The sequence below is a fragment of the Zootoca vivipara genome, chromosome 2 (assembly GCF_963506605.1).
Source record: "Zootoca vivipara chromosome 2, rZooViv1.1, whole genome shotgun sequence".
Lineage (NCBI taxonomy): Eukaryota > Metazoa > Chordata > Lepidosauria > Squamata > Lacertidae > Zootoca > Zootoca vivipara.
In genome coordinates, this window is record NC_083277.1 from 13,963,906 (window position 1) to 13,977,444 (window position 13,539).

Genomic DNA, 13,539 nt, shown 5'->3' on the forward strand with positions numbered 1-13,539 from the left:
AAATGTAAGGAAAAGAAGGCACCTTTTATCACAGGTGGTGGAAATGTAAGGTAGTAAAAGAATCTTGGGAAATGATATATAATGAGTTGAAAAAATGTTAATAATAATAATAATAATAATAATAATAATTTTATTTATACCCCGCTCATCTGGCTAGGTTTCCCCAGCCACTCTGGGCGGCTTCCAACAAAATATTAAAAATACAATAAAACATCAGACATTAAAAACTTCCCTAGATAAGGCTGCCTTCAGATGTCTTCTAAAAGTCAGATAGTTGTTTATTCCTGGACATCTGATAGGAAGGCGGGTGTCACAACCGAGAAGGCTCTCTGCGTGGTTTGCTGTAGCTTTGCTTCTCACAGTGAGGGGACCGTCAGAAGGCCCTCGGAGCTGGACCTCAGTATCCTGGCAGAACGATGGGGGTAGAGATGCTCCCTCAGGAATGCTTTGATGGTGTTTCCTGCTTGGCAGGGGGTTGGACTGGATGGCCCTTGTGGTCTCTTCCAACTCTATGATTCTATGATTCTATGATTCTATAATTCTAGGTATACTGGGCTGGTCCTGATTTTGAACTGAGGAAGCGGGAAGGGCCAGACTGGAACCACGAAGAAAACAACCTGACTTCCAGTTTCTGTTTTTGCTGACAAAACCCATTTGGGTTTTGATATCTGCATGGCAGCCTCGTTGGACCTGGTGCAAATTTAAACTTGTAGCTGCAGGATTCCTGTCTCTGGGACCTGGGCTCACTTGTTTTGGTTGGTTTCTTGCTCCCTGAACTATGCAGGTCCACTGGGAAGGAGCAACCAGTTTGCCAGAGGAGGAAAAAGAGTGCCTTGCATCATACAGCTGCAGTCCTCCACTTCATTAAAGAGCAGCAAAATAACCTTTCCTTAAAAAAAAACAAACCCCCAAAGAGCTCTGTCATGATCACCCAAATTTAGGGACAGCATAGAAGGTGTTAAAGGGATTAGCCAGTTAGAACCCTAGGGGGAAGGGTTAGGTAAAGGTAAAGGGACCCCTGACCATTAGGTCCAGTCGTGACTGACTCTGGGGTTGCGCGCTCATCTCGCATTATTGGCCGAGGGAGCCGGCGTATAGCTTCCAGGTCATGTGGCCAGCATGACTAAGCCACTTCTGGCAAACCAGAGCAGCACATGGAAACGCGTTTACCTTCCTGCTGAAGCAGTATCTATTTATCTACTTGCACTTTTGACGTGCTTTCGAACTGCTAGGTTGGCAGGAGCTGGGACCGAGCAACGGGAGCTCACCCCGTCGCGGGGATTCGAACCGCCGACCTTCTGATCAGCAAGCCTAGGCTCAGTGGTTTAACCACAGTGCCACCTGCGTCAGGGTTAAGAGGACTATATAAACCCACCCCTGGGAGGAGAAGGGAGTTGTTGTTGGGGCTGGTTGTGGGAGGTTTGAGGGGGCAGTTGAAAGAGTCGGAGGGTGAGGCAGAGGTAGCGAGGTAACCAGAAGGAGAGAGAGTTTGGAACTGTTATTGATTATAAGCTATAGGTATAGGCCGGTATAGGAACTGTTATGAAAGGAAATAAGAACTATTCTTTTGGAAACCACATGCGTATGTACTAAATCTAAATAAACATAGTTTATTCCAACGTTATCCCTGACTGGAGTGAGTGGAAAGATTACCAGACATATACTGGTTGGTGGCAGCGGAATTAAAACATGGTTGGTGCAGGTACCAATGGACCGTGAAACGTCTGGGGGTTCTGTGCAGGTTGAGGGTAACCGCCACACCTTCCTTTTAGGGATCCTAGGTGCTGAAATCCCAAGGGAGCAGAAAAGACTATTTATGTATGCAACCACGGCTGCACGGATGTTATTGGTCCAGAGATGGAAAGAAGATAAAGTCCCTACCTGAGAAGAATGGCAAGCCAAGTTGATGGATTATGCTGAAATGGCTAAAATGACCGGAAGAATCAGAAATCAGGAAGACCCAAAACTTTAATAATGAATGGGGAAGATATATAACTCATCTTAAAGACCATTGTAAACAGTTAAAATTGTTATTAGGGTTGGAATATCGCTTGTAGTTTAATGGTGAATTTTGGACACAATGGAGAGGTAAAAGATTTGGATGATTATAAAAGATGCAGGAGGAAATGATTAACAATAGGACCCACAAAGGGGAGGAGGGAAGTCCAAGAGACTCCTTGGAATCTTGTTTTTATGTTGTATGTTCAGGGCCGCCCCTAAGGCAAGGCTGGGTGGCGCAATGCGCCAGGGTGCCGGGCCGCCAGGGGGGCGCCGCGCTGGGAAACGGGGCGCCGGGGCGCCGGAGGGATCTTTGCGCCAGGGCTCCAGATATGCTTAAGACGGCCCTGTGTATGTTGGATACGTGACTGTAAAATTTTAACCTGAAAAACCAAATATTTTTTAAAAAACAAAACAAAACCGTAAGGGTGTCCTGTTGTTACAGTGGCCTACCAGATGGGAAGCTCACAATCGGGGCATGAGCGCAGCAGCTCTCTCCACGCTTGCAATTCCAAGTCACTGGTATTCAGAGATTTGTAAATTGCTTTGGTTTGCCTTGGGCAAGATGAAGAGACTAAAAAAATTAAATAAATAATAATCGTATACAGGCGGCTCTCCACTTATGTGGGAGTTACGTTCCTGGCCCCCCTTGTGCATAAGGGAACTGGGGCAATTTAAGAGGCATCAGAAATACCTTTTTCTTTTATACTATACCTTTTTGCCTCTGGATTGTCAGAAAAAGGGCAGGGAACAGCGCATCCAAGCCAGCTTAAAGCAGCTTCCTGCCCGACAGCTGTTGAGTGGGGTAGCGAGGCAGCAGTGCGTGAGAACTCCCATTCGCCATTTTGGAGTCCATAAGTTTTTTCTTCTCTTTTAAGCCTTTAAAATCTTTAATTCTGGACTTTTGACTCACTGACAGCCTCTTCAGGCTCTGGGGAGGGTTTCCTCACAAGCCATGACGACTTCCCAGCATTCTCCCATTATTCCCAGGCTTGAATTGATTTGTTTATTTCCCGGCACCATGCATATATGCGGCCGTGCACTAGTTGATCACGTGCAAGCGGGCAGATGCTTGTCTTGCTTCTGACATTGGAAGGAGAGCCTAACGCAGGCACCCCCAAACTTCGGCCCTCCAGATGTTTAGGACTACAATTCCCATCTTCCCCAACCACTGGTCCTGTTAGCTAAGGATCATGGGAGTTGTAGGCCAAAACATCTGGAGGGCCGCAATTTGGGGATGCCTGGCCTAACGCCTTGTGGGAGCAGCAGAACAAGCTCCATTGTAAATACTCCAGTGTTTAACTAGGGACTTTCTCATCTTTCCAGGAGAGCCCAGGGCAAACATGTAGGATGTCACAATCGGATACCTCAAATATGTCTCTTATTCCAGGTTGTCTTTGAAGCTGTAGATCACCAGCTGGGTCCTTGCAATGATGAACTCAGCTCTGACTACCTCCCAAAATACGTTTGTATATTTCCATGTGGCAAAGCTGCTGGAGCTCAGCTGTGGGGGCCTTCTGAGGTTCCCTTTGGTGATCAACGGAAAACCACCCAGCAACCTACAAACAGATCCCAATCTATCTACAGGCCTTACAAGATGGCAGTCCTGTGAAGGAAAGGGCTTGTGCGGAGGCAGCATGGTCAAGTCAACCGACTTTATTCATTCCTTCAGCCAAAGACGGCAGCAATACAATTTGAAAGCAACTGCGGTTTACACCAGAAGCACAAAAGCCAGGTAAAACACAGCACATCATTGTACAAACTTCATAGTATTTTTACGGCTGTATGGAATCTCTTTGATGTTCAATTTAAGGAATTTGATTTCAGATTCTGCTAGAGTAAATGGAGCATGCATAATAATAATGATGATGATGATGATGAGATAACTTATTATATTTATACCCCGCCCATCTGGCTGGGTTCCCCCAGCCACATTTAATCATTTGCCAAGTCAGCATTTCGGCAACTCTCCGCAGCTCCCCAGTAAATACAAAAAGATATAAAAGATAACAGGACGTTTTAAAACTTTGCATACATATTTTTCTAGACTCCCCCCCCCCTCCCCACACCTCGTACCAGCAAATAAACACCTGGCAATGAAGCTCAGGGTGAATTCAGATTGAGAAGAGGACAGCCGTTGTTTTAACCAAGGGGTGGGGAATCTCAGACTCAGGGGCCAGATCGGCCCCCAAGTCTTTCTGTCTGGCCCTGAAGACTTTCACCAAGCTACACTTCCTCCCAAGCCACAACAGACCTGCTAGGCACCCTCAACTGTTTTTAGCTAGCTGTAATCCTTGAACTCTGAAGATGCTTCTTGGTGGAAGGAGAACAGAGGGGTGTGTGTGTGTGTGTGTACACTAGCACCACCCACCTTTGTCATGCAGCCCCTGGAAGGTTGACTCAAATCAAAAGTGTGGCCCTCAGGCTGAAAAAGGTGTCCCACCCCTTGTCCCACCCCCAGCCATTTGCTAAAGAGAAGAGAAAAAGATTCTCTCCAGTTACGCTGTTTCTCTCGGGGAGTTTAAACATACAAATCTCCCCTTACTGTATGCTTCGGTCTTCAGGAGAATTGCAGTTTGGTTTCTAAACTTGTGGTGAAGACAGAGAGAAACAATTCTGAAGACTTTAAAGAAAGGTTAAAAAAGCAACAACAGAGGTCCTTTTCATAGAAGAGCCATTGAAATTAATGAATCTGCATTCAGTGCCTGCTAAAAGCATGTTTGTTTAGACATGTAGGACGCTTACATGTGTTTTAATTTGCGGGTATTTTTGGCTCAATTTTAATTAATTTTGAAGGATTCAAGTTGTTGTTTAACAGTCAATCCCTCTTCACGGGGAATGCTGGGAATTGTAGTTTTGTGAGAGGAAAAAGGTGTGTGTGTGTGTGTGTGTGTGTGTGTGTGTGTGTGTGTGTGTGTGTGTTCATTGGGGAAGCCATGACTGTTTAAAGGACTGTCTTAGTGCTTCCCCTGTGTGCTTTGAACATGACCTATGTAGAACTAGCTATGAAGCATCTTCAGCAGGTCCTGTGGGAGAGGCCACAACTGGTGTGGCCAGTTTCCTTTGGGAGGGAAGAAGAAGCTGAAAATCTTGAGCACTGTGAGGGGACAGAAGGTCAAAGTGATGGGATCATATAATCTGAGGGTTGTCTTTTGGGGTGAAAAGGGTCTCTTTTGCCAGCCTTTATTGTAAATGAACCAGCTGTTGGCCCCATGCTAAGCCGAACCTCCCTAGGGACAGAAAACGAGAACCACCCACGGCACTAAGCATTGCATAAGTCGGTGTCGCAGCAAGTGCGTTCGTAGGCCATTTTGAAGGCATCCTCCCTCCGCTCGGTCTTGTTGCAGAGTTCGGCGTATGTGCCACACCCATAGCGTTTGAAGAGGAATAATTCACCTGGTGGGAGAGAAACGAGATGTGCATTAGTTTAACTCCTTCCCTGTACCGAGGGTGAGTCGCTCCACAAAGCAGATAACCCTGAAAATCTAGGTGTTTGGAGCACGGAGCCAGAGAAGACTGCACCATACGTTTAAAACACTACGGTGTCATTTTAAACAATCACGGCTTCTCCCAGGGAGTTCTGGGAGCTGGGGTTGAAATGCAGGAATCTCAGCTAAAGCATCCATGGCAGATGGATATCCAACCTCTGCTTTAAAAACCCCAATCAAGTCTAATATGGGAGGAGGAGATATAGGAGAAGGATTAAAAAAAAAACAAGGTAAATAAGGAATTAGGAATATAGTTGAAGCATATGCTGATTTCGTGATTTCGGACATGATTGAATAATTGAATGAGTGTTTATTTTTGTTTGTTGATTGTATTGTCTTTATCTATTATGTTTATGATTATTATAATTATTATCATTTACATTATATTATTTGTAGTAGAAATTATACGGTATTATTTTATATGTTTTATTATGGTTATTATTTATATATGTTTTTGTACATTATGATTTCTATATTATTGTTTTGCTTTTTTTGTATGTCATTATTTCTATATGATGGGACGCAGGTGGCGCTGTGGGTTAAACCACAGAGCCTAGAGCTTGCTGATCAGAAGGTCGGTGGTTCGAATCCCCGTGACGGGGTGAGTTCCCGTTGCTCGGTCCCAGCTCCTACTACCTAGCAGTTTGAAAGCACGTCAAAGTGCAAGTAGATAAATAGGTACTGTTACAGCGGGAAGGTAAACGGCGTTTCCGTGTGCTGCTCTGGTTTGCCAGAAGCGGCTTTGTCATGCTGGCCACATGACCTGGAAGCTGTACGCCGGCTCCCTCGGCCAATAATGCGAGATGAGCGCCGCAACCCCAGAGTCGGTCACGACTGGACCTAATGGTCAGGGGTCCCTTTACCTTTACCTATTTCTATATGGGTTTTTTGGGAGGGCGGTGTGAGAATGTATTTTAATTTAAATTCCAATAAAGTTAAATTTTTTAAAAAAATTCTGCCCTGCCCTCCACAGCAGGAGATAAGGCAAATGAATAGGCAGCAAGCGCAAGGAGGAACAAGAGCAAGGCCAGGAAATACTGGGGGTCAGCAGGGGACCCCTTTCTGTGGGGAGAGCGCCTGGTCAGGTGCCTGTTGATACCGACACCTCACACCATTCCCCGAAGGCACTAGTTCTCTCGCTGCGCAACTGATGGAGATGATACAGCACTAGCGGATTTCCAGTCATTGTTCTTACCAGCATAAACTTTGGTTGCCTCACAGAACTGCCCTTCGCTCGCTTTGCAGGGTTCGTCGGTCTTCAGGCAGAGCTTCCCAACTTTGTACTGGCAGACTCTGCACACGAGACCTTCAGCTGCAGGAGAGAAGCACAAAGACAGGCATGGTTTTCATCAGAAATTGTAAATGGGCCACAAAAGTGCTTAAAAACAACAACCAAAAACTACATGCCAGCTTTCCTCCTGTGTGCTTGATGGTGCCCGTGGTTTCCCCCCACCACATTTTATCCTAACAGATTAAAGTTGAATCCTGACAAGACAGAAGTACTGTTTGTGGGGGACAGGGGGCGGGCGGGTTTGGGGGGCTCCCTGGTCCTGAATGGGGTAACTGTGGCCCTGAAGGACCAGGTGCGCAGCCTGGGAGTCATTTTGGACTCACAGCTGTCCATGGAGGCACAGGTCAATTCTGTGTCCAGGGCAGCTGTCTATCAGCTCCATCTGGTACGCAGGCTGAGACCCTACCTGCCTGCAGACTGTCTTGCCAGAGTGGTGTATGCTCTAGTTATCTCCCGCTTGGACTACTGCAATGCGCTCTACGTGGGACTACCTTTGAAGGTGACCCGGAAACTACAATTAATCCAGAATGCGGCAGCTAGACTGGTGACTGGGAGCGGCCGCCGAGACCACATAACACCGTTCTTGAAAGACCTGCATTGGCTCCCAGTACATTTCCGAGCACAGTTCAAAGTGTTGGTGCTGACCTTTAAAGCCCTAAACGGCCTCGGTCCGGTATATCTGAAGGAGCGTCTCCACCCCCGTCATTGCCCGGACACTGAGGTCCAGCACCGAGGGCCTTCTGGCGGTTCCCTCACTGTGAGAAGCCAAATTACAGGGAACCAGGCAGAGGGCCTTCTCGGTAGTGGCACCCACCTTGTGGAACGCCCTCCCGCCAGATGTCAAAAAGAAAAATAACTACCAGACTTTTAGAGGACATCTGAAGGCAGCCCTGTTTAGGGAAGCTTTTAATCTTTAAGAAATTAGTGTATTCTAATATTTCTGTTGGAAGCCGCCCAGAGTGGCTGGGGAAACCCAGCCAGATAGGTGGGGTATAAATTATTATTATTATTATTATTATTATTATTATTATTATTATTATTATCCTTTGCAGCCATGTGTGTGGTAGGTCAGACTGAGAGGAAGTGGCTGGCCAAAGGCCCCTTCATGTGAGCTTCATGTTTTGGTGGAGATTTGAAACCAGCTTCCTGCAGACCTATTCCGACATTCTAACCACTATACCACACTCCCCATTTGTAGCAGATGTCAAAGCAAAACTGTTTTGTAAGAATGTAGGAATCAGCTTATTTCCATTCCAGATTAGTTTCACATGCTTTTAGTCTGTTCCATCCTGTAGCAGAGATGGCACGCGACTAGGCCAACTGGTCTAGAGGATGGATTTCCAACAGTTGGGGAATCTCCACACCAGGGGACGTCAGCCTCTGGGTCACCGCTTGCCTGGCTTCAGAAGCTGGGGAGGTTACCCAGAGAAGAGCCTCAGCAGAAAATCTTAATCAGCAGGCAAGTTCAAACGGGGAAATGTTAGCTTCTTTAAGCTGGCACAAGCTTCTTCCGAAACCTGAAACGATTCAGGGTGGAAGGAATCCCTCCCAGCTGGATGCCAGCCAGGCTTCTGTTGTAAACAGATTTTTGTGCCAAGGAATGCTGGAACGGGAACAAGAATGGGTGGCTGATGATCTCTGCCGAGGATGCCAAGGCGCCTTTCGTAATCCAGGGAGCACCCAGAATGTAAAGTGGGCAGCATTATATTGTGCATTCCTGATTATAGATGCTCAAGGTGGTATCTGGGCGGTTCCACATGACCCCAGTTTCCATTCTGTTTGCGCCTACGAAGGTTTTGGGGCGGGCACACTGCTTCCTTTTTCTAATCAAGTGCACATCCTGTAATTTCTTGCGGGAACCCTGTAACTTTTTACAGCACAAACGTTCTGGTTTATTTTATTTTCCCTGCTTTAGTTGCGCTGTAAGGCAAGAGTAAGGGACCCAGCCATAGCTGCCAAGTTTTCCCTTTTCTCGCGAGGAAGCCTATTCAGCATAAAGGAAAATCCCTTTAAAAAAGGGATAACTTGGCAGCTATGGACCCAGGTGGCACTGTGGGTTAAACCACAGAGTCTAGGGCTTGCTGATCAGAAGGTCGGCGGTTCGAATCCCTGCAACGGGGTGAGCTCCCGTTGCTCGGTCCCAGCTCCTGCCCACCTAGCAGTTCGAAAGCACATCAAAGTGCAAGTAGATAAATAGGGACCGCTCTGGCGGGAAGGTAAACGGCGTTTCCGTGCGCTGCTCTGGTTCGCCAGAAGCAGCTTTGTCATGCTGGCCACATGACCCGGAAGCTGTCTGCGGACAAATGCTGGCTCCCTCGGCCTATAGAGCGAGATGAGTGCCGCAACCCTAGAGTCGGACACGACTGGACCTGATGGTCAGGGGCCCCTTTACCTTCAAGGCAAGTGTGCCCCTTCAGACAGCAATAACATGCAGAACAACAAAGAAAACACAGAATGATGTGTGGATAGACCAGGGGCACATTCAACCTTTTTTTGTAATTTTAAATGGTTTGAATCTGTTTTTAATATTGTGTAACATTGTATTTTAATATTAATGTTGTGTTTAACTTGTTGTAATCCGCCCTGGGGCCTTAGGGTAAAGGGCAGGTAATAAATTGTAACTACTACTACTCCTACACATTTAAAGCAATGCGGCACACCACCCGAACCTCTGAGCGGTGCGAGATTCAGGGTTTTAAGGCATGCTTATCCAGAGTCTGTGAGGCACAGTGGAGATTGTGGTGTCTTTATGATATGTGGGTTATTTACACACATATATAAACTAAGCCAATGATGGAAGGGTTTCACATCATTACCACACCAAGAGGTTCTTGTTTCTCCCATAGCTGCCGCTTAGGATTCAAACAGACATCAGCCGTAGCTCTGCCTGCTGCTCATCTGCTTCTCTGTCACATAGTTTCTAATTTCTCTAAGATCTGTGGATTTGTCTGTTGAGGGAGGGAGGGGCCCATTCATTTGCCATCCCAGACAGAGTCCCTTGATCCTTTGATCTTCATAATGGTCCATCCCCAGGCTATCACCTCATGAGGAAGTTAAACTTGCTTAATTAGCTGTTAACGCTTGCTGATTGCTGGAGATTAGCATTGCCTAGCCCACAGTTTAATACACATGAGTCTGACCCCCCAGTTTTAACACTCCAAGCATTGGTTGAATTCTAACAGCTACCGGACCCAGAAATTTAGGGTGTCTGGCACCCACAAACTCATAACTCTATTATGGTTCCCACCCCCCAAAAAAAGAAACTTGGAAACGGTGGTTTACATCTCACAGAGCAATAATCCCCCAGCTGCTCACCCTTAAATCAAACCCCAGTGGAGGACATCATTAGAAAATGTCTCCATCTGCCTTTTTCAGATGGTGAAGCACATTGGGAGAGGCTGACTAGTGCCTGAGAAATGTTTGCTGGAAAGAATACACATCCCACCCTCAGCCGTTTTGCAAGAATAAAATAAGCTCAAAACCTCTCATGCACCGAAATTCTCAGTTGCCCTGAGAATGGGACAGAAAAACTGAAGCCTTTTTTCACAGGGGAAGAAAACTGTTGCCTCCATGGGATTAGCTTGGGTTGTTGTTGTTGTTGCAAATATTCCTTTCTCCCTCCCTCCTCCACTTTGTTTTCTCAGCTTGTTTTTTGTTGCTTAGTTTAATTCTACTGAATTACACGCACCAAAGGGAAATTCAAACCCGTGGTGGTTGAATTTTAGAATTTATGCTCAGGGACCTGATTAGTCCTGCCGAGGTGGAGAAACAAAGACAACCCCAAATACTGTAAAGTAATAGAAATAAGTGAACTCAAGAGAAAACAAGCCTTTCTGTAATTAGAATCATAGAATCTTAGAGTTGGAAGGGACCCAAGGGTCATCTAGTCCAACCCCCTGCAATGCAGGAATCTCAGCTAAAGCATCCAGGACAGATGGGCATCCAATCTCTGCTTGAAAACCTCCAAGGAAGGAGAGTCCACCACCTCTCGTGGGAGTCTGTTCCACTGCTGAACAGCTTTTACTGTCAGAAACCTTTTACAAATGTTTAGTCGGAATCTCCTTTTTTTGTACTTGAAGCCATTGTACTTGAAGAGCAGGAGAAAGCAAGCATGCTCCCTCTTCCATGTAGCAGCCATTAAAATATTTGAAGTTGGCTATCGTATCACCTCTCAGGCTAAACATACCCAGCTCCTTCAAGCATTCCTCATAAGGCTTAGTTTCCAGACCCTTGATCATCTTGGCTGCCCTCCTCTGGACTTAGTGCTTTCTTTTCATCAACAATCTTTTGGATTTCACTTCCTAACCCTCACACATAAATGGCAAAAGGTTGTAGATCCAGTATGGCAAACCTTTGTCCCTCCGGATGTTGCTGAACTACGACCCACATCAGCCCCAGCCAGCAAGACCAATAGTCAAAGCTGATAGGAGTTGTAGCCCAACAACATCTGGAGGGACAAAGGTTCCAGAATCGCAGGGTTGCCTCCAACTAACTTCCACTCACACTAGATCCACTGAAAAAAAAGAACCCAAAATATTCATGTCTCTTAAGTTCAATGGATCTGCTCCGATTAGGACTAGCATTGGGCACAACCCATCGAGTTGGAAAGAAATTTGGAGGTCATCTACTCCAGCTTTCGACCAACCTGGTGTCTCCTTGCTGTGCCAGTTGGGGCTGATAGGAGCAACATTTGGAGGGCACCAAGTTGGCCAAGGCTGATCTCATTCAATCCCCCATTCAATTCAGGATCTGCAATGCAGAAATCTTGTGGTTGCAGCACCCCTGGAATATGGCTGTCCAGTCTGCTTAGGTCCCTCCAGCAGACAACAAAGTGTACAATGTTAGTCCTACTCAGAGCAGACACATTGAAATGAGTGGACACGACTTAGACCTATTGATTTCCGTACTCTGAGGAAAAAATAGTTGGGTACGACCCAAAAGGACCCACCATTTCAAAATCCTTATAGTTATGAATTTGTAAGTGCCAGACCACTATTTATTATCTCCAGATCAAGTTAGTATTAGAATTTACCATATATCCCGGCGTATAAGACGACTGGACATATAAGACGACCCCCAACTTTTCCAGTTAAAATATAGAGTTTGGGATATACTCGCTGTATAAGAAATATGACCTGGCGTATAAGACAACCCCCAACTTTTGAGAAGATTTTCCTGGGTTAAAAAGTAGTCTTATACGCAGGAATATATAACAATTAAGGCTCAGGGTCCATGTGTATTAGGCTGCAATCAGCAAGCTTTCAAAGCAATAATTTAATAAGCAGGGGAATTTAATAACCAGGCTAGCTTCCTGGGTTCAGATGATAGCCTCAGGCAGACATAGGCAAACTTGGCCCTCCAGATGTTTTGAGACTACAATTCCCATCATCCCCAACCACTGGTTCTGTTAGCTAGGGATGATGGGAGTTGTAGTCCCAAAACATCTGGAGGGCTGAGTTTGCCTATCCCTGGCCTAGGGGATGGCCCATTAACACAACAAAAGATACAAAAGGACCTGGTGTGGGAGGACAAATGAGTGGGGCCCCTCCCTCAACAGATAATGCCAGATTTTAGAGTAGAGAGATTAGAGTTAGGAGTTATGTGACCGAGACACAAAGCAGCAGCACATCTATTTGGATCCAAGCAAGACCCTCTTGGGGTGATTATGCTGAGAACCCCTCCATCATAGACTCATGTTGTATATATGTGTAAATAAACCTAATGACACCACTGTCTCTGCTGTGCCTCATTCCAAGCTGGGTATGGACACCTAGAACCGCTGAAATCTCACACTGTGCACAGATTGGGGTGGCAATGCAGCACCTGAGCTGCTCAAAAAGATGGACCCATCCATTTTCTTACACATTTGCACTAGCTAATTAACAACAACAACAAAACAACAACAACAGTAGTAATTTCTTATTTATACCCCTCCCATCTGACTGGGTTTCCCCAGCCACTCTGGGCAGCTCCCAAAAGAATTACACAATAAAACATCAAACATTAAAAACTTCCCTAAACAGGGCTGCCTTCAGATGGTTGTTTATTTCCTTGACATCTAATGGGAGGGCGTTCCACAGGGTGGGTGCCACTACCGAGAAGGCCCTCTGCCTGGCTAAATTCCCATGCAAGTGTTTTGCAAAACAACACCCCCCTATTTTCCTTTGAAAGCCCGGTACTTACCAACTGTGCAGAAGAGCAGAAGGGAAAAGCCCAGGAGAAGACACTTGTTCATCTTGAGAAATTTCACGAGAGAGAGAGAGGAGGAGGAATGTGCGTGTGGCAATGACAAGAAGACAGAAGAATCTAACCTTGACTCTGAAGGAAGACTCCTCTTAAAAGGTCTTGAGATGGGAGGTATTAGGGTCAAGAACTGATTTCCATTTGGAGCCAACCAATGGGATGAAGGGATGGGAACAATAGGCACACCTGATACTTAGAGAATGGAAAGGAGGTGTGTTGGAGGTGGCATGGAAATGGAGTTTCAGTCCAATTAAAACACCATTCCATAATTGATGGACTTAAGAATCTTCAAACACCAGAGTGCCACAGAAGCTGCTCCACTTCACAGCTCCCATGAGCATATTCCTCTACATCAGGGATCCCCAAACTGCGGCCCTCCAGATGTTTTGGGCTACAACTCCCATGATCCCTAGCTAACAGGACCAGTGGTCAGGGATGATGGGAATTGTAGTCCAAAACATCTGGAGGGCCGAAGTTTGGGGATGCCTGCTCTACATCTTGAAGGAGTGAAGAGACTAG

The 13,539-nt window shown here is 46.1% G+C and overlaps 1 protein-coding gene across 1 annotated transcript; it reads right to left on the reverse strand.

Annotated features, from left to right (window-relative positions):
* Positions 1-3,638: 3,638 nt before the first annotated feature.
* Positions 3,639-13,119, reverse strand: LOC118081019 (lymphocyte antigen 6 complex locus protein G6c). Its single transcript, XM_035107115.2, has 3 exons — positions 12,961-13,119; positions 6,682-6,798; positions 3,639-5,394 (listed from the first exon to the last, which is right to left on the reverse strand). The coding sequence occupies exons 1-3, from the start codon at positions 13,010-13,012 to the stop codon at positions 5,261-5,263; spliced, it is 303 nt and encodes a 100-aa protein (XP_034963006.1). The 5' UTR covers positions 13,013-13,119; the 3' UTR covers positions 3,639-5,260.
* Between the last annotated feature and the right edge of the window lie 420 nt (positions 13,120-13,539).